General features: G+C 36.2%; 1 protein-coding gene across 4 annotated transcripts; it reads left to right on the top strand.

Moving 5' to 3' along the window:
- folr (folate receptor) lies at positions 1–27,336 on the top strand. Of its 4 annotated transcripts, none has more exons than XM_051926569.1 (5): positions 1–33; positions 15,639–15,771; positions 19,702–19,890; positions 20,690–20,825; positions 26,857–27,336. In XM_051926569.1, the coding sequence occupies exons 2-5, from the start codon at positions 15,643–15,645 to the stop codon at positions 27,141–27,143; spliced, it is 741 nt and encodes a 246-aa protein (XP_051782529.1). In that variant the 5' UTR covers positions 1–33; positions 15,639–15,642; the 3' UTR covers positions 27,144–27,336. The 4 variants fall into 4 exon arrangements, with proteins under 4 accessions (XP_051782529.1, XP_028655204.1, XP_028655209.1 ...); XM_028799371.2 differs by lacking the exon at positions 1–33 and adding an exon at positions 13,842–13,977; XM_028799376.2 differs by lacking the exon at positions 1–33 and adding an exon at positions 15,300–15,476.

The raw sequence follows: 27,336 nt of genomic DNA on the forward strand, positions 1-27,336 counted from the left end.
TAATTCCGTAAGCAAAAGTCTTTCTCCTACCAGGTAGGGAGTTAGGATTTTTTGTTGTTAAGACAAAATGTGTAGTGTGAATGTGTTTGCAGCTGCGGCAGCAATGACCGCTGCACTTTCTCAGGTTTAGCCCAATCTTCCGTTCACGGCAAATGAGGTTCTCCCTTTTCTTTCTGACGTTGGTCACTGACGCTCTTTAAAAGGTGATTGTAGTAGCGGCAGCCTGGCAAGCGCTTAAGTAGGAAGACTAAATGAGTTTGTGAGACGTGCGTTATTCAGCTCGCTTTTTTTCCTGATGTCTTTGAACTTCACGCTCCATTTTTCAATTGTTTGTGAAGGCTGGTGTACTATTGCACGATTTCGGAAACAAAGTTGTTTCATATCTTAGATAAATTTATCATTAGGTATTAAAACTGATGCCGAACCTTTTGAGAGATCTTCGCTTGTTAACATGCAATTAAGACAATCAGGGGTACAAGTAAAGTTAAAAACGTTTTTTTGTCAAGTATTTATTTTGAACAATTTTAAATAGATGTCACTATAATACTGGTCAAGGTAAAACATAAATTAACTCTATAGGGATGACTCAACCGCACATTCAGGATCGTGGAATAATAAAACTGGACTCATGGCCGAAATTCTATGTTTAAAAAAAAAAGCCTGACTTGTGAGAGGTGCATGTGTACTAAATCTGAAATCTGGCTTGGGGAAAAAAAAACAACTGCATAAAGAACAAACATTATGCTTTTAAATACTAATATTTCTGAATAATGTACAGTTCCAAATAAAACATCTTTGTGGGACAAAATTGTTTTCGAGAGCCCACGTAATTCAGGCATGCTGTTGGAAATTGGAAAGATTAATGGGGAGTATGCATACTGTATATTTACAGAGGACCTCCAAGGTGTCAAAACATATATTGGGGGTCAGGTTCTAAAGAGAAGCAGGGTGATTTAAAATTTATCAAAGCCAGTTTATTTTAAAGATCTTGCTCCAAGAACTAAAACAGAATTAAAATGTTGCACTTTTTATTTACACTTTAATATTCCATCAACTAAATGACAAGGCTGGGTCATCCTCATGCCTTGGTGAGCAGGTTAAGTGTCTTTGTTTCCAATGGCTGAGTATTTTATGTCATCAGTAGCTTACATTTGTTAACGTTCAGATACTTTGGATAAAGTTTTGAGAAGACTGAGTGCTACAGAATTTTTTTTTTTTAAAGAAGTTAAACTGATATGAATATATGATTGATTCTTTTTTCCAATGGTAATGTCTTTTAATGTTCTCCCTGTAGTATGTAAATTGAAAACCCTGAGCAGCTGTTAAGCTTCCAAGCTTTGCTTTAGAGCAAAACATATGGAAGTACCACTATCAAACTTAATGAAGAGTGCAGTATTTTAATTTCACAAAGTTTCACCACAGCCAACTTTGTGCAATTCTTGGAACAGTCACATTAACAATGAATCAAAGACTTTGTGGTAAGCTAATAAGAGAAGGAAAAAAAGCTGTTTTCTTAAGTGAGGTCAGAATAATCTAGCATTTCTAAAACCATTCTTGCATATTTAGTAATATGCTTATTAAAGTTAATGAAAGTATGTTAATATACTTAATACAAGACAAACAGAGTACAATCTGAAACTGTAAGTAGATTTTTATTGTTTATTTTACAAACTGTATGAGTCATGCAATGGCCAGCACTGCAGGCTCTTAACTCCTTAGTCCTGGGTTTAAATCCCAGTTTGGGCACTAACTGTGCTTAGCTCTTGGCATGACTTGATGGATTTTCTCTCACCTTCCAAGACAGGTGATTGCTTCAAGTTAGCCCAGTACAGGTGTATACAGTATGTGCAAATGTGCCCTGTAATGGACTGGTACTTTGTATAGGCAATTTACCCATCTTCTGTCTAATGCTGGCAGAGATGTTACCAATCAAATGATTTAAAGAGTGATGTATGTTATCACAGAGGTTTAGTGATTATTGTATTAAAACTTTGCTGGCTTTCAAGTCATCCTCTAATATGGAATCTAATGTGAATATGCAAAGCTAATCAACTGGATGTTCCCATCAGCATATTTGTGTTTTTTTTTAATATGGCCAAGATGTAAATTTAAATATTTATACTTGCCAAAAAAGCAACATGGTGGAACACTGGAATCAGTGTTCAGCCTTTTTATGTATGGAGTATGTATACTTCTGGTCAAAAGTTTTAGAATACCTCAGTTTTTAAGGAAAAGAACACAGTTGAATGTGTTAATGTTTCTTGAAATCAAGGCATAGAACAAATAAACAAGTTTTCAAAACTATTAAAATTTTTGATTCACCAAAATAGCCACCTTTTGCTAATATAACAGCCAAATACACGTGGAATTCTTTCTATAAAGGCAATCAAATACTGGTCAGAAAGTTCTTCTCAACACTGTTGCAGAAGTTCCCATAAATGTGTTACACTTGTAGGTTTCTTACGTTTCACCCTTCTGTCCAGCTGATCCCCAAACTAACTCAATGGGGTTTAAGTCTGGAGACTGTGCTGGCCAATCCATGTTTCTGTGCTGCCTTGTTCTTTTAACGTAGTTCTGAGATAGCCTGGAAGTATGTTTTTTGGATCATTGTCTTGCTGTAAGATGAACCCCTGACTTACTAGATGCAGACCAGAAGGTATTGCATTGTGCTGCAAAATGCTGTGGTAACCCTTTTGATTCAGAATGCCAGTCACTCTTTGCAAGTCACCAACTCTTCTTCCAGCAAAAGAACCCCAGACAATTGCAGTTCCTTTATGTTTGACATTTTGTGTCACACACTGAGAAACTATCTTTTCACTAGCTTGATGGCATACAAACACCCTGCATAATGAATTGAAGATTTCATATTTTGTTTCAACTGTCTGTTAAGACTTTCTGCCAGTTTGCAATAGTCCACAGACAGTATTTCAAGGGCCTATTTTGTCCTTTAAGGAATAGCTTTCTTACTGCCACATGCCCTGTCAAACCAGCAGCACAAAGTACTGTATTCTTTTCACAGAAGAAACAGACTTGCTTTTTTGACCACTGTTAGGCTGTGCCTAAAGCTGTTGTGAGATGCCTATCAACTGGTGATCCTCAGAAACATGTCTTCTGATTGGTTGGTGACTTTGGGTCTGCCAGATCTCTTCCTATCAATTTCTTCCAATTGCCTTTGGATTGTGTAGGACACTGTACTCACTGACACTTAGATTTTTTTTTTTTTTTTTTTGCAATTTCTCTAAATGAAAGATCTACACTTCTAAAAGTAGTAATGCTCTGTCCTGTTTCATTTGTTAATTGATGTTTCCTTGCCAGTATAACTGGAATTAACAACTTTCTACAGTGTAATATTGTCCGCATAGTACTTCAGAGGGTGTTAGAAGCACAGTTTGTCCCAGGTCTGCTTTAAGACAGACAGAAGGTTCTTAAGTAATCAACAGAAGTTGGGACAATTGTTGTTTGCTTCAACTTGCAAGGCTTCATTTACTTTAATTGCTAAGAACATCTGTAGGTTATGATCCATTAGTTGTTCCCTAAAGAAGGCCCATTTGTAATATTCTGATGTTTCTTTATTAATTTTTTTTAGTTTTAAATTGAAACCTCTCGCAGTATACTGCCTACCTTTTCACCATTTTAGGTCATTCATTGCATTTCAACTAATTAAATTTGAAGAAAAACTGTAAAAATTGAGGTGTTCTAAAAGTTTAGACCGGTATTGTATGCTCCTTCAATGTCTGTGTGTGTGTTCGTTGGATACTACTGTTTCCTTTCCACATTCACAAAGATATGCCTGTTAGGTTAACTGGCAGTTGTAAACTGGGTGTCTGACGGGTCTTTGTTGTTTCCTGCCTTAGCCTATCCTAACAACACAATACATTTCTGTCCCCATGACTCAGAATTGTGTTTTTCAAAAATACTGATGCCTTGAAAAAAGGAATAATGGCAAGGTTTTCTTCCCAAAAGGTTTCTTGGGTCACTGCAGATGTTTAATGTGATTTGTTAAATTCTACCAACAAAACACCTGGTTCTCATTAATTATGCGCCAGACCATGTGTGCTAGTAGTGCAGTTTAACCAACTTGTATGTTGAATGGCAACCAGAAATACTGTGGTGCCTTGTGTAGAAGTTTGGAAATGGCTAACTAATTTCGACAAACATAATATTATTGTTTGGTATCGGCAAGGTTGTAATCGGCAAACTATACTACACCAAACCTTTCAAGATGTGGTGTTCAAGTTGATGAAGGAAATTGCATAGTCGTCGGTTTATTAAAGTAAGCGCTTCAGAAGTGCAAAGTAGAAGTCCTAAAAGATCTCTTATAAAGTATTGCACATATGAAACCATTCTCTTGGAAAGGCAGCTAGCAAATGAGATTGACGTACTGGTGTTACAGTAGTTGGAGAGGGGGTAAAAAACAAAAATCCACAAAAGAAAAGTTGTGACAATCCTGCACGAAATTTGGAAGAAATCATCACACAGTAGCATACTAAAGCAAACTGCTTCTCCTTTGCATTCTATGAGAATCAATGCAAAATATATAGAGGGGGTTGGGAGCATTTTCTGATAGCTCATTGCCGCACCCACAACACGACAAGCCACCTGGATTAGGACACGAGTGCAGCAGGTGACGCCTCAGTACCACAATGGAACAGAGTGAGGTTTTTGCTCAAGGGCCTAATGGAGTATAGTCACTTCTGGCATTTATGGGATTCGAACTGGCAATGTTCCAATTGCTGGTACAGATCCCTAGCCTCCGAGCCACCACTCTGTCTCATGTAAAATATGGGCTTGTTTAAATAAATTAAAAGACCATATTACTTTTTGCTGTATCAGTTTTTTATTTTCAGTTCTACTGTTACAACTCATCTTCATGAGCAAATATACACTTGCTATCCAGACGAATAGCTTTACATTTTTTATGGGTGGCCTTTTGCATAGGACTTTATACAGTATAAATCTTTTTAATGCAGTTTTTTTTATCAGTGCATTTTCTCATACTGAACATCTTAAATGTTTTTTCTTAAAGTATTGCTATTGTTATGCTTTAAACTACTGTAGTGTTTTTGTCTATGTAGAGTTGTAAAACATTTTAAGGATTCTGTACTTTAACAATATAAAATCACTGTAGTAAATTAACCCAGTCTTCCTTATATAAAATCTGTTTAGTTTGAGAAATCAACCATAAATTGGACATTCCCCAACATTCACAGCTTAGCTAGTACGAAAAATACAGGTTTTCTTAATTTTAACTTAAAATATTTGATCAGTATTTAAATGTCAAATATACTGTATATGTAATGTTTACAGAAATTGACAGTTATACTTTAAGGTTAAATTGAGCTTAATGTTTGGGTAGCTGTTAGATTTACATCTTTGCCAATATTAGTGATATCTTGTTAAAACATTTAATACAGCTACACAAGAAATTTATAAGGCTGGGTTCATTGATCTTTCAGCTGTATTTGTACTTACTGTAGGTAAGGTGCAATAAAAATTTTAATTAGGCTGAGCTGACCTGGAACAGGATTTATATGAATGGTTGAGGGCATGGTAAATCACTGGATCACAACTCATTTAACTTTGATTTGAGTTGGCTTTAGATAAAGGTGTCAGGACCTCATAAAAGTGATCAGGTGAGTAGGGAATGTTCTAAAAGACAATACAGAGTGCTTTTTGCAGGTTAAAGTAAATGGAAAGAAAAATAAGTAAAGTTTTTGGGAGGCAAGGGTCAAACTGTTTTGTTTTAGGATAGGCAAGCTAAATAGGGGTTGAGATTGCAGTCATGGCACACCTTTTACTGCATGAAAGGACCGTGTGAAAAAAGATGCTTTATAAACTGGTTGCAGGAAAACCTTTCCAGTGCAGATTTTTAGGAGCATATAGTACATTTGAACACACAGCCACCAAATGTAATGACTGAATGACCTTTTCAGCGAAGCTATCATTTATAATTTTGTTAAATTAAAACTGAGGTGCATATAAGCTTTGAATGTTCAAAAGAATTAATTGGACAAAAACATGCACATGTTTGGAATACATGAGGGAAACCACGGGATCTAGGGAAAAACTTGCATAGACTTGAGGAAAATGGGCAAAATCTTCATAGACAATGGCCAGACTTTGGATTTCCATCAAGGGTGCTGGCTCTGTGAGGCGTCAGGTTAACTGTTGTGCTATCCTGATAAAAAGGTGTGCAGTTCTAAAGAATGGAATATTAAGTTTTGCATTTCAAAAAGTATCTTTAAGTGTGCCTGGTACTGGATGACGATCTACTAGATGAAACGCTATGAAACTAGAAATGCTGTGTTTACACTCGACCCTGATTTGTAACCTCAATGATTGCTTTACAGATGCTCTGTTATATGTTTATTGCAATAATCTGAAACGGTTTAATAAGTATGAAATAGTTAAACAGCTAGATCCACCCTCACATATTACGATTTAACTGAGATGTGACACAAGAAGCTGAAGTGGGAGACCAGTGTGTCAAAAGATTTGACTTTCAATTGCACATTTGTTTATAAATTCATACATGTGTTTGTATAGCAGGCATGCATAGTTCTTGCCCTCGACTCTTACAATTTTCTTGGAGTCAAAGGAAGAGTACAAAAGTTGTCATTCAGTGGAATAAATGAAGATAACTGTATACAGAGTACACATTAAATGTAGCCATGCGTGTATATAACATTACATTCATAAAAATTTAGTGGCTCATCTTTTGATGAATAAGACATCCCTTTGCTTCAGGGTCATAGGAAACACAAACTTGAAAGAAAAAAAAAACATTGGAATAATATGGTTGATATTAAAATTGTTCATACTGTATTGATATTTCAGCAGTTCACGGAAATAAAAAGGCTGTTTGAAAACTTATTAGCCAATAGTTATACTGTAAGATGATATGGGAAACCCTGTTTTAATGTGAATATATTTTTTCACAAGAGAAAAATAGAAAAGCTCTGGAAACTTGGGTTGCATGATAGAGCATGAGTTTGTAAGGAGCTTGCATTGCAATGTGAGATAATGAAATATTTTGACACTGTATTGATCCAGATCACAATCAAGGAGCTCCGTTATGAGAATACTATCAGTATCATGTACTGAATCAAATTGTGTATTGTAAGCAAGCCTAATGAGGAATCTAGGGAACTTTTGTTGTAAAGAACTTACATTTTTTGTTTTTTATAAGTGTAAATGATTGTGATTGTATTTCAGATTTTTTTTTTTCACATTCATATTATCTTGAATTTTAAGCATATTTGCTTTGTGTAGTTGTGAAGTACCTCTTGACTAACTGTAAAACATGAGAGAAATTAATTGGTTTAATTATGAAACACCTCATTTTCTGCAGTTTTCATTATGAACTCCAAAGAATAAGGGTACAGTATTAAGAAATGATATTCAACTTATCCACCATAATTTAAAGAGAACGTTAACATTTGTCATGCTTCCCAGGGGTTTCTTGTATGTCAAAATTTTTTTTAGGAATGATGGACATAAAAATTAGCTGACAACTATTTTTTTTAATAATGCATGTGTAACAAACACCCAAGAGTTTGCTACTGCAGACATATAAAACTGCACTAAATCTAACTTAACATCAGCTTTTGCTTTGTAAAGCATGAGGGTGTCTTCCACTATGTTGGGCATTGTGTAATGTGTTATGTCAGTATTTCTATCCACATGGTGTGAGGTTATCACAGGTGGCGCAGTGGTAGTGCTGCTGCTTTGCAGTAAGGAGACTGTGGAAGATTGTGGGTTCGCTTCCGGTTCCTCCCTGTGTGGATAGCGCTTTGAGTACTGAGAAAAGCGCTATATAAATGTAATGAATTATTATTATTATTATTTATAAAAGGTGAGAATGGTCTATCTGAGTTTTACAATGTTAAACCACTTGAACCCATACCATTATGTGGTGGGGAAAAAGGCAGTATTAAGCTTAATCTGCATTAGGTACATTTCTTTGGTAAGAGTGGATGATTATGTATTTCTTTGTTTTCATTCTTTTGATATAATAGGTTGGTTGAACCTAAACTGAAATGAGGATGTCCATAAAATGTCTTGATAAAATCATGAAACACATTATTCTCAAACTTTAATATGCCCAGTTCAATTAATCTCCACTGAAACATTTCTTCCTAGAGGGTATATTTCAAAGTTTTTAAACCACATATTATATACCAGATTTGCTTGAAGTTTAGGTGGAGCAAACTATGATGCTTGACTGTGTCGACCTACATAGCTCATTGTACTGTTTCACATATATTTGTGTTGTGTTTTTTTTTTTTTTTTCCCCCCGTTGACTTTTTTTTTTTTTTGGATTCCAAATCTACCATTTGTCTTATTACTCTTTCATGAAAATGTACAAACAGCTACCACTTTTGAAAATTGAATGGTAATTAGTAAATGCTGTCAGTCTTTTTTTTTCCCACGCATTTCCTAAAAAGTACACTTTTATACTTTGGTGAGTAAATAGGCCTGGTATGAGTGGGTGTTCTGCTGCCTTTCACTTACTGTGTTGGGATAGACTGCTGCTTCCATGTCTCTGATAGTGGGTGGGGGGTTAGAAAGTTAAAGGAGAAGAAGAAAATGGAGTGTTATAGCTGGGCTGCGCAGTTAAACTTATTTATAAGCAGTGGTTCTCAAGCTCTTTCAGGGGACATCCTATAGATGCAAGTTTTTCTTCTAACCAGATTCTGTTTTCTGTTAGACTACTGGCCTAATTAGGCAAGCAGTTATTTCCTGTTTTCTGTGTTTTGGCAACAATTTGAAAATTACAAAGTTAGGTGAATTTTCATTAGAATAATTAATATTTACTAATGAACATGTTAGTGGGTTCTGACACTGAAGTAGTTACACCCAGGGTCTCTGCTCATCATTGTCATTATTAGGATACAATTAAGGGAGCAAATTACCCAGGAAAAAAATGCAAGGTAATATAAAAACAACAAAAGAGAGTTAAACATTTAAAGCTATAACAAAAATATAGAAATTTCTAAATGTCTTACAAATTTGAAAATCACACTACTGCGCATTTCTGAATGTGAAACAGTTAGAGGTAAAATTACATGCTGATTGTATAATTGGTTAGAACAAAATCCTGCACATGGGTCCTCAGAACTGAGTTTAAAAACCACTAATCTACAGTGCTAAATCTTTATTACTATTGCATGAAATGTTTATTGCATATAAAAATATTTTATGAATATAAGTGCTCTTTTCAGAAAGTCAATGATGAAGCAGCTATATAAAAAATAAACATTTGACACATTGAGCATCAATGCTGAGAGTTTCTTGGAGGTGCCCAAGCTTATGCTATGGTGCTGCTGTATATAAGCTAAAGTATGCAACAGCAGAATTAGATTCTTGCAAAAATTTATGCTAACATAAATCAGTGCTATCTGCAAAATATATTACATAACCTTCAGAAACATTTCTGATCTTCAAATAAATTTTGTGACATTTCTCTCTGCTCTAAAATGACCTTCTCTGTCTTTTGGTTTTGTTGTAGTAGTAGTAGTAGTAGTAGAGTCTAGCCATATATTTTAGAACTTATGATGGTGGTTTGTTTGGTAAAAGTGATGTTTGCTATGGAAACTTGCATAGTATATGGATAGTTGACTGAAGATGAGACATGAAGGTTTAAGATTCATGATGAAAATTCTGACACAAGGGAAAACTAGCAGCATCGATATCGAACTAAACAACGTGTGAAGAAAAGATTTGAATGGTGGAGCACCCTGAAATGGAGTGGACTGGCATGAACAGTCAGAAAATTGTGATGGCACTCTGTGAAAAAGATACCAGAGATTGAAAATACTGAATGTAAATCATGACAAAAGTATCACCTTGGGGTTTTTTAGAACAGGCATTTCTGAAAGGCAATTCCATTTTATGATTTTTTTTTTTTTAGAAACTAAACACGAAAATCTAAACGTAAAGCATGCTAGATTTTCCCCAGTGTATCTTAGAAGAAACGAGAAGAAGCAAAAAATTCAGACATTGAATCTTGGTAAATATCCATGCAGAGCATCATACCTTGTTAGGCATGGAATAAGCTATACAGCTGTTGAGAGATTGTGAATGGTGAGCTTCCTTCTTTAGGAAGGCGGCAAAAAATGGATGCAATTTCTCCCTCTAATGATACAGAGGCTTACTGCATTTATAGCATGTCTGAACACATTACCTGCAAGTTTGTTGATCAAGTCCCCCTCAAAAAAAAAAAAAGCCAGTTTTGCTTGTTTCAGAGCAACATGTCTACAAGATCTAGCAGATCTGACTAATTTTTTGGTTATAGTTCATTACTTAACTGAGGGCACAGTTCATAAGGATTTAATGTTTTTCCAACCCCTAGGTGCAACAAGGAAACATTTCTATTTTGATAGTAATTTTTTTTAAATAATTCAATTGATTGAGCTCATTGTGTGGGGAAAATGCATAGATGGACCATGACAGGGAAGCATAAAGTGCTTGTAGCTCTAAATAGGGACATTGCACCATCAGTGTCTTGGGTGTACTGCAGCATCACTTACAGGCCATTGGCACTAAGACCTTGTTTAAACAGTGCTTGGTAGATAAGTTAAAATCAGTTTGATTACAGCACATCATCTGAATTCAATGGATTTTTTAAGTATTTGCAATGAAATGAACAGCAAGAATATGCTGTACATATACTGAAATACAATAAGGTTTTACTAAGGCTGCATAAACTGAGTTTCGAAGTAAAGCAATTTTGGTGGAAGGTCCATTTCATTTATCTTCATGCCTGCATAAACTGCACTGGGTACAAAAATTAGTGTATCTTTTGTGACACACATGCACATGGGAGACAGTCTAAGGGGTTAACTGGGAGTAAGATGCAGAGCCAGGGTTGATGAACAGTACTAATGCCCTTTCTCCCTCTTCCACAGAACACCAGAAGGAAAGCCCACCCAAGACTCTGCCTACTTCTGCTGCTATAACACGCCCCCTGCAGACCTCACTTCTGCCTGAGATCTCCCCCCTTCCTGTCCTCCATCTATAAAACGTTTAAGACTACTCTGCACCTTGTTGGTGGTGCTTATAATATATGGGGTGCTCTCCCCAAATCTTAATTGTTTTTTCTTTTTGTTTGTTCTGTTTTGTTCACACTTTGACCTGAATTCATGTCTTGGTGGTGTCAGCACCATTGTGTTCAACATCCAAGGCAGGGTGAAAGCAAAGATGATGTAGTATATCATCACATGAAAGCCTCATAACAGCTAGTCTTACAGCTGTCATCAGACCGTGGACTAAACATGTAATTTAAATGAAAACCACTCCTGGATTTCTGGGCACAAGTAATGACAAGTACCCAGTTAAATTCATGTGGTTACTTGCTGTATTCATGTCATTGACCACGACCTACAGTACCCCTGCAAAGCAGAGTGTCATCAGACCAGAAGCAAAAAATGATATGAGTGAAATTGTCTATGAAACTATGAACTTTGTGTGGAAAAGCAAGCCCATCCATCCAAATGCAGTAAAAAATTGACAAGCTATTTTAAACTACTACTATTGATATCAAACAATATATTACTATTTTGTTTGTTGTTTTAAAGGATTATGATCTGTTAATGTCCAACTGCATAGGTGTGTCTCAATAGAGTTCTGTTTAGGGTTGGCTGGCACCTTGCACTCAGCATTGTTGGGAATGTCCTTGAACTCTGCAACCTTGGACTGGATGAATGGTTTTAAAGATGGATAGATATTTTAGAAGTTATAAACACTTTTTTTCTTAGCAGTTTAAAAATACTCATTTATACCATATTTCCTTCTGATAGGTTGGCTTGGGTCTTCGAGTAAAGGTGTTTTGATCAGGTTTAAGTGTATAATCCTAAAAAGTACTATGGGTATTTCTTTTTTTGCATGTTGAAGTATGATGATCTCTCTTCAAAGAAGAAATACACTTGTGCTTGTGTGTTTTTTTTCTTTTTCCAATGTTATTGTGGTACAGTAATTACTAGCAAACATAAATATAGCTAGCATTTTTAAGAAAAAGCAATACTCCTGTTACAGATGGCACAATTCTCAAGGCATGTACTGTATGCATTCTGTGCTTTGTGTAAAAGCCAGGTAGATCTGTCCATTACTTGTAGCAATTGTTTCCATTGGAAAATGGGTATATTTTTTTTTATTCTTCTGTCTTCTTTATGATCAATATATAAAAACAAATTATTGCCTGTGCATGTAATATGTAACTACTCCATTATTTAAAAATGTCCTAGGGTTAATTTTTTTTATTGCTAATTAGAAAGCACATTAATAATTAAAAATTTGCTTCAGTAAATATCCTAGTTATTGACCATCTGAGTGGGTTTTCTTCTCTATCCTCAGATGTACTGGTTAGGTTAAACGGCTGTTCCAGATTAGCTTTAGCTCTCCATTGGATTAAGTAAATTTGAGAATGTTAGAGTAAATTAGAATACTAAACAAAGCACCAAAGACATGAAACGTGGCAAGTGCAGAGCACAAATATGTAGTATGGAGTTCCTTAGAATGATCTGATCCTTACAATTCTGCAAGAATACAGCACTCCATGTTGAAACCAAAACCAAGGGTGATCAGCATCAGTTCTGGTGGTTCGCAGTGGCTACAGGTTTTGTTCCAACCCAGCTGCTTAATTAGAAAGCAGTTCTTGCCGATAACAGGTCCTGTTTAATATCATAACTTTTTAGTATATTAACTCTGCAATGTCAGGTTAAAATTTCAGAAGTTTTTCATTTTGAATGATACCCTCCAACTGATTTGAAGCTTAAAACAGATGAGTAATTTTCAGTTGTATTTCACTTTCTCTTCTGTTTCCTGTTGAGTACTGTAATAAACCAAATGAACAATGAACGCACACGGGTGGAAATGGAACCAAGGTAGAAGAAGAACTGCTGGTTCCTTTTTCACTTGCATCTTATTGCTAATAAGGAGAAAACAGTGAATGCACCTGTGCAAGTCTAAAATAGGCAATAAAGGGTTCAAATCTACAAGTGAGACAAGCAAAATGAAACAAAAATGTCACTTGAGCAATAAGTGCTTCATCAGCAATAAATGAGTTCTCATTTAAAAACTGGGTTGGAAGAAAAACCTTCGGCCCTCAAAGGTGTATGTTTCTCATCCCTAATTTAAAGAGTCTGTGTCTTAAATATCAAATCTGGTAAATTAAGTTAATTAGCAGCAAAAAACATCACCAATTAAGAAAATGGTTAGAATAAAAACCTATAGCCACAGTGTCCCTCCAGGCTCAGAGATGGGCACTCCTGGGTTGCAACGTAGACTTTTTGTACTTGGTCCCTTTAGTTTCTTGTAAACAGGATGGGATATGATGTGAGCTTTTGTCAAAAATGGCTTTGTTTAGCCACCCCAAAGGCCTTTTTTATAAAGCAGTTTATCTGGTCTTGGTTATGGAATAAGCTAATTCCTATACATTTGCCATAGACCACCGTGAAAAATCTTTGGTAAGGTCCTCTTTCATTCAAGTACTTCATTTTAAACAATACCATGCTCTCTACTCACTTCTACAGATGTGTTGTGTAGTCACCTATTGTTTATAATGGATTTTATTGTGATTTAGGAGGTTTTAATTTTTTTTTTTGTACTCATTTTCCGAACTGCCCTTTTTATGACCTTATTCTGGATATTTGTTTAATTGTCTTTTATTTTCATCATGTTCCTTTTTTGGAGTGTCATTTGTGGCTAACTTTTAAGTTGCATATTTAAAGCAGAACTTATCCTTAACTCTGGATTCAAAGTTCAGTCTCCTTGTTTCCAGTGTTAATTCACTGGTGGTATCCTTTTACTTTTGTAAAATTTTTGAATTTCTTTTTAATCTTCTATATAGCTCACTTATGATCCTGTCCATGGAAAAGTCCTCTCAGATTCTAGGAGCATTGGAATCATCAGCTGAAGAGATTGTATCATCAGATTTGATGGCCAACACAGACTCTACTGTAAAATGTTCAGGAGCTGGTGGGTAGCTAGTTGGCTGAGGTCTCTAGGACTGTGATTATGTCTGAGTTTTGTCTTTGATTTTCTATGTTATAAGTGATTGTGGACCCCCAGAGGCGTATTTTCTCCAGTGATGCTGATTGGAGTTGTTGTTTCTCTTTCTGTTGTCAACTGCCATAGTTCAAAAATTAATTAATGGTGACATGTGAGTTTCCAGTTACGTTAAACAGTTTCTACATTGTATTCTGTGTGCTTTAACAAATGCACATCTTTATGTGTACTAATCTTGTATATATAAAATTTATACTTGCATTTTACCTGAGAACCTGTCGCAGTGTTCTATGTCTGCACTCTGGAGAAGAGCGCTATACAAAAATAAACTAAATTAAATTGAGCCCATCATGCCTCCTCATTTTCTTTTCACTACAGTTTTGTTTACTTTTTGCTTCATTGCATGTCAACCTCCAGCTGTTTTAAACACTTTTCTGTTTGTCTTTGATATGCCTATTTTCTGTCTATGAACCATTAAAATGTCAGGAAATAAATGTACTAACAGCAGGCTCTTCAGCCCCACATCTGATGTAAAAGTGTGATTGTGGTGGTGTCCCAGGCCCCTCTGCCATTATGTAATCAATTATTTTATGTCTTCCTTTTATCATTAAGACCACTTTGTGAGAATGGTTTTTCACCTGGGTGTTGTTTTTATTTTTACCACATATGAAACAAACTGCAGCCTTATTGTGTAACACTTTTAAACTGTGAAGGTTGAATAGTTCACTTGACCACTGTTGGTTACAGGGTTGTGTTTATGCCGAATGCGCTAAATTCTCTTCTATAAAGTGACAAATTTCTTGTTGCTCACTGCATTAGTATGCTTGTAATTCTTTTAAAGGGAGAAAGGCAGAAACCAGCAACCATACAGAATGTTGGTATCCTCCAGCCCCGTGAATCATCTGACATGCTACGTATAGGTGTACAGATATGAAAGAGATAAGATTCATGTGTCTAGTGCAGGTGTAAAGCCTACATTCTCAAAAGTAAACCAATAAGTCCTTTTGGCTGCAACTGACACTTTCCCACGGTCTATGACAGTTCTTCAAGCATCTTCCAATTTTCTGCCCTGGTAATGGAAGAAGGAAAGGTTTGCTGTGTGTGTAATCATTTGCCAGAAGTATGTAACTTACAATGTAATTCCCTTTAGTTTATCTGAGCCAGGAAAAAGGGAAAACTAGAGTACCTAGCACTCCAGGCACCTGATATTTTTTTTTGTTTATTAATAAATCTCCTGCAGTGTCAGGGTGGACTTTGCATTTAAAGAGGGCTTAATGATTTACTGGCAACGTTAACTGCAGTAACTAGAGGACAGCTGGTTTCTTCTTGGTCATATTGGACTGAATAAGCAGTTTTTTGTTATCTGTCCAATTAGAAATTTAAACTGCTTGGCATTTTAATTGACTTGAAGGTATATAAAGAAAATCTCAGTCTAACTGTAACTTTTAATCCTGTGCTTAGAAAGTCTGGTGAGTTTAAATGTCCTTGTTTTAAAATTTGCAGAACACTGTCATTCTGTGCTGTATATTTCACTTCTAAAAAATATCACTTTTTATATTACCTGAGACCATGTATTTGAATGATTGAAAATAGTGACTCATATGTTTGTAATATTTCTGTCTTTTCTATAGCAAGATGCTGAAAGCCATTTTTTTGTCTTTGGTGGTGGCTTCTATGGCAGTTAAAGATGATGTTTTGAATGTTTGTATGGAGGGAAAACATCACAAAAAACAACCTGGAGTAGAAGGAGACTTGCATAAGCAGGTAAGCAGGACAGTTAGTGACTGATGATTAAATCCTGTAGTTGTCTATAAAGGACATTACATCTGGGATTCCACTACATGGTCTTTAGGGAACCTTTTACATCAGATTTTTGTTCAAAACAATTTTGTTTTCTAAATGGCTAAGATCATATTTTAAATTCAAAAACGTGGCCACTTTCACTTCAGTGGTAAAAAAAATGTTGAGTATAGTGACATGTGGTTTATATACCTTAAAATGCCAGTTATGATAGCAATGTATGATGTTTTATTGCGGGATACTTCAGAATTACTAGAATATATTACATATTTTATATGCTAACATATATTGTGCATTTAGCAACCAAATTAAAGCTGCAGCTTCTTCCACTGGTGGGATGGAAAACCTCAAATGTCACTCCTGCTAAGGACTTTGCCCTAATCAGAATGCCATCTTTCCTACAAGGTACAAGACGTTTCAACACTGCCCAGTACAACTTTTAACACTTTTGGATGAAAATGGTTCAAGTGACCTTAACTTTGATACATTCTCCACAGGACCAGTAAAACTAATGTGTTTTTTTTTTTTTTTGCATCGCATACTTTTTCACCATCATCTTCTGCAACGCAGCGACAGATAATATCCTATCTATTGTGACTGTAAAAAAGACTACTGCTTTTGTTAAATCTCTTTTTGCCGTTGTGTATTTGTGCATCAGGTTTAAACTTACACAATAAATGTAATATTTTGAAATTTGGAAAAACCAAAAATCTATCTTCAATGTAAATTAAAATGTACCCTGAAAAGGAAAAAAGTTTAATTGAATTAGCATATATGAAATTGGAAAATTCAACACATTATATTAGAATTTACATTTAGTTGGAGGTGGTACATTTTTACAGACTCCGATCTCATTAATTTGACAATTGCTTTTGACTCCACAGCAATGCTTATTGCACAGTATGATTGCCAATACATGTGAACATCTTTTAAAAGGACTTGACTGTGCATTGAAGCTATGGAATGATTTTCATTTTACGTAGTTAGCTTTTAATAAGCCTAATAGTGGTGCCATTCTTTTCACATAAGTGTCTTATGTGTGGTATAGCAGGTCTGCAGCTCAGCAATAGGTTGCTAATTTTAACACTATGATGTTTGGAACGCCTTAAGAATATACCAAGTGTCACTGATATAAGTCTGAACAAATGCATTTTACGTCGATTTACCTACCAACAAAAGGCATCAATGATTGTGTGATGGCCAGAAATTGGCTTTAGCTCAAAGGCATACTCTGAGAAACTCTTGAAATGCCAATGCCTTTCCAAAATTCTCTTTCAACGACACTGTTCTGACATACACCAGGTGCAAAGAAAAGCAGGTTGACACACATCATTTGCAACAATGGTCAGGGCAGCCATTTGCTGTGACAAATTGACTTTAATGTATGGTTTCAACTAATTGCATATACGGTTAGTTTTTGCAACTCTTTAGTCATTGAGAAATGCCAAGTGGTTTTTACTGTGCTTTTAACAGTGTTTGTATGAACCGTCTGTGTTCTGTCATTCATTGTTTTCCTGCAATGTTGTGAAAAGCAAACAGACTTTTTATGCATTGAGTATAACCAAAAAATCTGTATGGAAATCATCAGTGCCTATACCAGACCATGCTTTACAGTTTTTATAATTAGTGTTTTCATTTTACAAGCAGATCTACCATCACAGAGCAATATGCATTTATATTGCCTCACTGTGATTGCTCTCATCTTTAGCCTAGTCAGAAGTTTTTATTCCTTTTTTTGAGAGGAGTTGTTTCTGTCTGTCTGTCTGTCGCTAAGGTGTATGTGTGAGTCTGGTCTCTACAAGGAATATGATTGATTTATCATTGTGGCTTTGGTAATGCAATTGAAAGGGGAAGTATGAGATACACAGTAGAAGTAAATCTATAGGAGGCACGGTGAGAGTCTCCTTTAAAAACTGGATGTATAAAAACAGATGGGAGGCTGTTGAAATAATAGTCTGAAAAGAAGGCTTTATGGGATATTAAAATACTATCTCTCTGTCTCTATCTGTTTAGAAAGAGTAGTTAAATTTCTGCCATTTTTTATGTTAACAATTACCAATATTCCTACAAATCTAAATATTTCCAGCCTTAATGATCAGACCATTGGAACTTCCCTTGCAAGGATTAAGACCTTTCAATTTATAATTCTCCAGCGTCCGTTTGTACTGATTATCTGCCTAAACCTCATCAGTTTCATTACAGTGTCAACAGATTAGTAGTAAATGTGGCTGTCCTGCAAAATCTAGATCCCCCTGTTACTGTACTTAGACCAGGAAGCTGTTTGTGGATGTTAGATCAGTTCTGAATCTAATATATAAAACTAAAATGTGAATTTGTGCATTATACCTATCTCTGCCAAATTTTCCCTTTGTACAGGGAAAGACCTTAGGCTCCATTTTGTTTCAAAAATGTTCCCCTTGGGAAACTTTATTTAGTGACCACACCTGTGCTTTATTAGGGAAGGGCTCTTAGGAGGCATTTTCGCCAAACCCCAAAAAGTACACCTTTTTCCAGCCTAAGCAGCAACATGTAGCACTGTTTGTATAGTTTACCATACTTTTTTACCTGACAAAATTCCTACATGTAAACATGGGCAATTCTACTTGTCTCAGTATCTCTAAATATGAAGAATAGATGTGGGACATTACAGCAAGGCAAACAGTCTCCTTCCTGCATCTCCAGTTAACTGGCTATAAAACTGCTGAGGTTTCTGAAAACTGCACTGTGATTGGCCTGAACTATGGCATGTATGAGGGGCTACAATTTGTGAATGTGAAGTGATTGATGATGGATAATTTATAGCTTTAAAGAAACCTCCTTAGCCCACTGGTTATTAATGATGTCACTGTAAGGGTACTACTGGGCACTACTACTGATCAAAATGAAAACAAAAAAGCTCATCCATGAATGTTATATCTCCTGCTGAAAAGTTTAATCTGTCACAATTGATGCTGGTTAAACTTTGCAGAACACTTTCTGCATTACTGTTTGTTTTTTGTTGTGCATTTCCTTATTTAACACAGAAACTGCAATGACTTGTTTATAAAGCAGAAAGGACTCTAGGAATGAAAAGTGCACTCCATCTAGCTTGCAGACACCTTTGGTCAGGAAGTGAGCTGACAAAAGAATTTCAGATCATGTGTATCTGGTAGTTAGCTTAAGGGTTACTTGAAATAGCTGCTCAAGTTTTTCCACTGTGGTTATTGAGTTATGATTTACTTCTGTAAATACCATCCCAAACTAGATTTTACTTACAGTGACTTAGTGTTTTATTTATATATATATAAGTAATATAAATATGATACTTAATGCTATAATGTATATACGGTACTTAAAGTTAAGTTTATAACTGTAACATCAGGAGTTCTTTAGAATTACATTCCTTGGCAGTAGTATTTCATTGTAAATTCTATTGTGAACATCAAAGACTAAGCAGTTTAATGAATAGCTTACCTGGGTTTGCTTCCCGGGTCCTCCCTGCATGGAGTTTGCATGTTCTCCCCGTGTCTGTGTGGGTTTCCTCCGGGTGCTCCGGTTTCCTCCCACAGTCCAAAGACATGCAGGTTAGTTGCATTGGCGATCCTAAATTGTCCCTAGTGTGTGCTTGGTGTGTGGGTGTGTGTGCCCTGCGGTGGGCTGGTGCCCTGCCCGGGGTTTGTTCCTGCCTTGCTCCAGCAGACCCCTGTGACCCTGTGTTAGGATATAGTGAATTGGATAATGGATGGATGGATTAATAATAGATCTCAAGCATATTGCACATGAGTATTTTCACTGTAACATGTAACATGTTTTGATTTTATTTATCTGATGTTTATTCAGTAGTAATGTCCTGCAACAACTAAATTATCCATTCAGAGACCTTGACTCCGCTTTCCTTTTTTATTCTTTGTTTAGTGTGAACCATGGAAAGACTGGGCATGCTGCACAGTGAACACCAGCACTGAAGCACACAAAGACGAATCATACCTTTATAATTTCAACTGGAATCACTGTGGCATGATGACAGAGAAGTGTAAAAGGCATTTCATTCAGGACACCTGCTTTTATGAGTGTTCTCCAAATCTAGGACCTTGGATACAGAAGGTATGTCTAAAAAGGGTGAAAGAAATCTTAAAATTCTGTGCTTCCACCAGCCAAGCTCAAGTAGGTGTAAAACTAGTGCGGTTTCATGTGATGATTATGCCTGATCTGGGCCCCAGTTCCTTAAAAATATGTAGGTAGTATATTCTGTAAAGTATAAAGATGCACAGAGGGTTATAGCTTTTTATAGGCAGGCCTAATTTTCTTTTTTTAATTCACTTACTATTAAGATTTCCCTTATTTCATGAAAATCAACATTGTGCCGACATTGGTAAACATATTGTCTCATGCATTAGAGAAGCTAATACAGCTAAATGTGCTGTATACATTGTTTTTGAAAAAATGATGAGAGCAAAATTTTAATCATTGGTCAACTGTACATATTTTAATTACAGACCAGTACTGTTGTGCATAGAAGAAAATTACTAGTGATATCATGCTGCCTCAACAATCCATCAAGGCTTAGTTTAGGAGCCTCTTACTCAAAACTGAATCAGCAAAGTCTGCTTAATACAACCTGGAAGATTTTTTTTTCTTCTAGCTGTGTGCTGACACCTTCTGGGCCAAAGTTTACAGTATAAAAATCTTTCTCTTACTTACAGTAGGCTTAGCAATTTCACATCTGTGATTTCTGATTTCCTAAAATACTTGCAGCAAACTAACTTTTAATTCTTTACAGGGAATTAATACTAACAGAAATCTCAGCATATCGACGTTCATTTTAAGTGCTACGGAAAGTAAAGTCTGCTGGGGAATTGTTGTCATAACCCTGTACTAATTATAGGGGACTTAATGTTAACAGGCAGACGCGTCATGGAGAAATGAGCGCATCATAGATGTGCCTTTGTGCAAGGAGGACTGCGAAGAGTGGTGGAATGACTGCCAAAATGACCTAACTTGCAAAGAAAACTGGCACAAGGGCTGGAACTGGACATCAGGTTAGTTTTGACTTGATTGGCCATAGCAGAATTTACAGTTAATAAGATATTGACTTATGAGCGAAGTCTCAGTAAGATGAATTCATAATTTTGAACAACCATCTCTGTGGTGAGCCTGCATTAACTTTCCATCTTGTGTTGCAAAAATCTGAAGTGCTGTAGGCCCCTGTGCAGTCTTTGAATATGCAAAGTAAATTTAAAGGAACAAAATTTAACCACAGTATGTCATCAATCAATACCAAAAATTAATTACAAATATATTGATAATAATAATCCAAAATGTTTCTAAATGTAATCTTTTTTTTTTTATTTTAAATCTTCTAGTTTTTGTCATTTTTTGAGAGCTTGATAATTCTGTCTGGAAACATAAAGAAGTTAAATTCAATATTAGGCAAAATGTGAGGCTAGTCACTGCAGAATTAATAGTCTGCATTATCATGTACCCCACCCTTTACGTACTGCAGCATGGTATACCTGTGGTTGCGGAAAGTAATAGGTCAAACCAGCCTAAGAAATGCTAAAACTGGCAGCTGCCCAGACCATAATCACATTTTCCAGTATGCACTTAACGAATGAGGCAAACCTCAATAAGCAGTTTTATTTTCCGTTGGAGGTGGTAGAAGTCAAAAATCGTAAGTGAAATTGAGTGGCACCATGAGTGGCATTATGAAATTGACAATAATACAAAGTGTAATCATTCTAGATTATGGTTTGCACAAAAATATATCACTTTCTTTAAAATAGACTTTAATTTCAGGTGTTGCTCTGCATTTTTACTATGTAAAAAATACTTTAAAAACAGTATTTTTCCCCCACATAGCAATAGCTGAAGTACCCGATGAAGCCAAGGTGAGAAAGTGGAAAGGTATAAGTAATTACAAATGGTACATTACTAAACTTTATTACCACTTTTACCCTTAAAACCACTGCATTTAGTGCATAACTATTGTGGCTACTGCAAAGCTTCTGTGTACTGTATATACTGTGCTCATGGTTTTCCCTTCTGATATAAAGATATGGATGAGTTTCACACTTCTAACCTGTGTCCTTGTGAAAAACACAACTTCAGCAGGTGAAATGGTGATGGGTAGTTTGCAATGCTGGTGAACCCAAGCTACAATAAATAATTCCAGAGACAATATGTAGCTCTACCAGGGGGCAGCTTCAGGCCAGGACAAAAGTAGTGATGGAAATGCTCACTTAAAAAAAAAAAACAGTGAAATGGGTGGGAATCAAGGCTGCATTTCTTGGGTCAAAGTCCAGCATGCTAACCATCTCACCACCATCACAACATGCGTGGTTCTGTTTCTTTGTTTATAGCAGTGGATCCCAAACTTGGTCCTGGAGATCCACTATGGCTACAGGTTTTTGTTCCAGCCAATCTCTGTTTAATTGGACTCCTAGTCTGAGTGTGTGGTTATTTACTTTTTAACAATTTTCATCCTGATTTTCATTCTGCACTTTCAGGAGTCTGTTCCAGAAAGCAAAATTATTGTGGAATCTGGTTAAAATGAGTTGGGATTTACAGAAATCTGTTTAATTTCATTCCAGAAAACCTGGATTTAACCAAACTCGTGTTTCTGAAACAGATTAGTCCAGAATTACGTGATCTGTGAGGACAAAGATGCAAATAACTCACTAATCCTCCTTTTTGGAACAGGATCAGGCTTTTTGTCTGTTCCAGAGAGGGACAGCTTTGAGAAAATCCAGCTCAGTTACTGGGGCAACCAATGCTCTGAAGCTAACCTGCAAAGGAGCATGTTTAATGTGAAGCATTAATGCTTTGATGCTGTAGCAGAGCATCCAATCATATGATCAAAGTTCATAAATGTCCTGTCTGAAATAGTGATCCCAGCTTCACTATTTAACAAGCAGAAAAAGCTGACAAAATGTTGAAAATGTTCCTAAATGAGCAATAGACATAGCAGTACAACTCTTTTGCCAAATTCTATTCAAAGAAATATAATGAGACCCTAGTTGGACATTCTGGCATGCACAGAGGAGTGTTTGCTTGAATGTTAAAATTCTACAGCAGAAGCTTTAATATATCTGAGCAATATTTTAAAACATGACATGTTCATAGTTAACTCATTGTGCCTTTGTGCTTGCATTGAAGCAAATCGTAGACATTTCACGATTTTTAAAGGGCAGTTTTTTTCATAATATTGGAAATGCCACTCATATTGGCAAAGCAATCGCAACAGTGTGCCTAACTTCAAAGCAGCACCTACACAGACACACACGGTCAGTTTTCCCAAAATAGAAATAAATAACCACCATCAGACAGGAATTCCACAGATTTGTGGATAGAGGGCAATCACATTTAAAACAACTGTGGTATTTCTGAACAATTCTAACTGAAAAATAGATTCGCTTGTGGAACAGGCTGCCCACCTACATTTACTCTGCGGAGTCCTTTTGCCCTTTAAAGAAACACCTCTGAAGAGTTCCCCCAATATGCTTATTAATTCAGTTTCAAATTAGGGATTTGTGATGAGTTCTGCATTGTATTGTAGTTCATTTGGCTGATGGCTTTTATGAACGAAGCACATGTCTGTATATCAAATGCTCAGTACAAATCAAGGTGCCCATAAGAGGGCATTTTTTAAGATAATATGAGATGTCACGCATATAAATGTTGAGGACAACTATCCTGGGTCTTACATTTGAACAGGCTACACTATCATTCAAAGAGTAGGTACTGTGAGTCTTCCGTTGCAGATTCGTACATGACAGTAATTAACCTTTGCTTTCTTTTGGATGTAATCACCAGACAGTATGACATTTCCCATCTTTCATAGTATCAACTAGAAGAACTCCACATATGCAACACTTACTGCCATGGATCTTAGACTTTGTTGACACCATTAATATTGCAAAAGTGGAATATAATGTGTTCATGAGGGCATATAAGGTTTCAAGTAATGTAGCATGGCCAGGGGTACATTTTGCACCATGCAACAATTTACCACATGTATGTCATTGATTATCTGTTTTACACATTCACAATCATTCATTCATTCATTCAATGATATTCCTCCTTGCCACATGCCTTTCCTTGGTAGCGGCTGCTTCTGTGTTACTCCTCTTTTATTGGACATGCCAGTAATCTTCATTCACTGCAACCAAAACATGAAAATTGTCCCCTCTGTTTCTCAGACTTGTAGTCCTTGGTTGATCAACTGTTTAGTGCTCGGCTTGTAAGTGTTTGTAAATTGTTCCATGAACATGCGTTAATCCTGATCAACGTATCCTGAATTGCCTAAGTTGATCTGAAATCCAGTGTTCTGGAACCAGCTAATCCACTGGTGTAAAATCATGTTAAAGCAACATGAGATTTTTTCAGAGATCCAGCATTATCTAATCTCTCTTCCTGGAACAGATACCAGGTGTTCTGGTTATTTCATCAATTATTTAATAATTAGTGGGTCTGACTCTGAAGTAGTTGCAGCCTTTATCTTACAGTGACAAAAATCTGCCATCATGGTGGGTCCCCAGGACCGAATTTGAGAACCACTGGATTATAGATCACACTCTATTTCTTTTTGCCATTCACTCTGAGCCACTGTTGCTCTCTGGGGGGAAAAGGACAGTGGTGTAGCCAGATAGGTCACATTGTTTTTTCAAAAAGCTGACTTATGGTGAGAAGTAGTATTTGAAATAAAAACAAAGCTGTGCTTAAAGACCAGACAAACAGAGATTGTGCATTATAGATTTGACATCTTCTCAAACAGCAAAGATTTATGTTTTTCAGTACTAAATCAAAGTTTTTGTAACTAATTTGGTGACCGAAATGCAGTATTAGGTTTGATAATTGCCACTAATTATTATTGTTAAAGTATTTTATACCAGAGTCACCTGGTGTACTGTACTATTTACATCAGATCTGTACAAATATCAACATTTATATTTTATTACTAGCCAACCCGCCGCATAATTATTTATTGATGGGTGAATACTTCCTGAAAGACGCAGTTGTCCAAATGAGGTGGGTTTGAGGATACGACTGTGAGTGAATGAAAAGATGGAACTCTGGAGAGAGCAACATACAATTGTCCGTGACTAAAAACTGTTTTTGGCAGATACGGGCATATCATTTTGAAAGTTTGTCCCTGTGCCTTATTAATTGTCATTGCAAAGGCCAATCTAACGTGAAATTGTCTGTGTGTAAAAGGCAAATTTGAATCTGATGGGGTCAGGGATATCCGGGGAATAAGGACAGTTTGTGAGGTAGCAGCTGCGATAGTCTTACACTCCAGTACATTACGGTGAATGCTGGTAACAGAAAGTCTAGTGCCATTACAGAGACCTTTTGCTGGCAGGAGGTTTCTGAGAAGCATGATAACTGAACCAATTTTAATTTTGAGTTTATGTGGAGGCATGCCAGTTGGAGTAAGGCTATTAAGAAATTCTTCGGGGAATAAAAGTTGATCTGCAGGATCGTCTGTGACGATGGAGTCAACGCTGGTGAATGTCACTTCGTCGATAAGGATAAGTTTCAGCACTTGTTCATTAAGGTGTAGCGAGTCTTCGTTGGTGACGCTTAATATAGCTCACGTGCTGAGTTGTTCCAGAGTGACAGTTGAGAAGTCGATGTCGCCATATAGTTGTTGAACGGGATCAGAAATAAAAGGAAAACAATGTGAAGGCAATGTCACAGGTGTTCTGTTTTTCCCGTCTCCAACATAAGGACAGTTTGTGACAGGATGTGTTTGGAAAATGAACAGTCAACGTGGCGCACAGGTGCATGTGGACTGTACACAGATAAAAGCGACACAGGTGAAGAGTTGGGGGCGGGGCTCTGTCTTGCGTTCATGCGTATCTGACATCCGGGGAATAAGGACAGTTTGTGAGGTAGCAGCTGCGATAGTTTAACACTCCAATATATTGTGGTGAATGCTGGTAACAGTCAGGCGGGCAAGCAATCAAATACACTATGCTCTTAGTATTGTATGATTCAGGTTTTTGTAGACAAAGGAGCAGAACCATCTAGAGTTGTTGGGCGGGGCTCTGTCGTGTCATGCGTAGTGAATTGTTGGTGGACGGGGCTCTGTCTTGCGTCTTGCCTGCCATGGTCGGCTGCTTTAGTGAATTAGATTATTAAAAAAATTGTAACCAAAAATTCCTGCTAGCATTTTCACACAACAGTTTAAGTCATATCACAATTTTAAAATTTTAAATTAAGGCGGCAAGATTCTTTCAACAAACAAGTCCCAAAATAGTTGACAAAATACTCTTTCCTGTTCAACTAATGAAAATAAGAAAGTTCATAGTATTTAACTGCACATACTTTATTTCTCAAAGCAATACAACTCAATCTTTTTTTTTTTCTCTCAAACTCAACATCTTTTTTAACATATCCCTGTTTGGTTTAAAAGTATGCCTAGACATTTTAAGCTAAACTGCACTAAATCTTGCATACTTACAGCAACCAAAGTGCCTATAAAAATGTACAGTATTTAACATGCTAGATTTTAAGTGTTGCGTTTATTGCCTTATCTTATTCTTTTAGTTTGTAGATTGTTTTTGTTTTGTTTAGTTTTTAAGAAATATAGTAAAACCTGAACTTCCTTGTAGCTAGATGGACTCCTTTCCTTCCTCTTTGCTGGAATTTAGTTATGGGTCCTCCTTACTTTGTTTGAAAAAATGGTTTCCAAAAAGAAACATTGATGTGTACATCAGGGAACTGCATCTCTGTATCCAGTATGGAAGTTTGCCTATTTAGAAAAAAATTAAAAACAATGAAAAGAGTCATTGGCAGTAGGTCAACATTAACCTTATGATCTTTTACAGTAGATCTGTTGTCAATCTACAGACAGTGAGACTATTTATCTTTAAATTATTGTTTTAGCTGCAATGCACATTTATAACCACTTTAGGAAAAGGGTTGATTACGACAGATGAGTTGATAGTTTATTTTAGCCTCAACAACCTTTAACTATATATTGTGTGGGAAAGAAGTTAAGAAAGTGCTATTCCTGCATTTAAAGTAATATATTTTTCTTTTTTTTCTCCTTCTTTAACCATGTAGGTATTAACAAATGCCCAGTTGGATATCCCTGTCAAAAGTTTACAGATGTTTTCCCTACTCCACAGAGTCTATGTGAAAAGATATGGTCTGGATCATATAAGCATACTACCTATAAAAGGGGCAGTGGACAGTGTTTACAAATGTGGTTTGAAACTGGAAAGAATCCCAATCCAAATGTTACAAAGTATTATGCAGAAAAAATGGGGCTGCTTGGGGTTGCTTACACACCTAGAATTTCTATCTTTATTCATTTCTTCCTTGCCAGCCTATCTTTGCTGTTAACTTGAATAAATTATATTTTTAAATTTCCTCACGGAGTGAAAAATATGATCAATGCAATTTTATTTAAGGAAGTTTGCTTTAATTGTAAAGTATGTATTATGAAATATGAAAAGGGTTGTTGACAGATTGTTTTGTAATTTCTCCAATTGAAGCCAGAGGCAAAACAACTGACATTAAAGTTTGGGCTTGCCAAGGAAA

The sequence above is a fragment of the Erpetoichthys calabaricus genome, chromosome 4 (genome assembly GCF_900747795.2).
Source record: "Erpetoichthys calabaricus chromosome 4, fErpCal1.3, whole genome shotgun sequence".
Lineage (NCBI taxonomy): Eukaryota > Metazoa > Chordata > Cladistia > Polypteriformes > Polypteridae > Erpetoichthys > Erpetoichthys calabaricus.

Coding starts and splice junctions, on each gene's coding strand:
- folr (XM_028799371.2), top strand. Junction 15,772..19,701: donor AAGGAGACTTGCATAAGCAG/GTAAGCAGGACA, acceptor TTCTTTGTTTAG/TGTGAACCATGGAAAGACTG. Junction 19,891..20,689: donor TAGGACCTTGGATACAGAAG/GTATGTCTAAAA, acceptor TAATGTTAACAG/GCAGACGCGTCATGGAGAAA.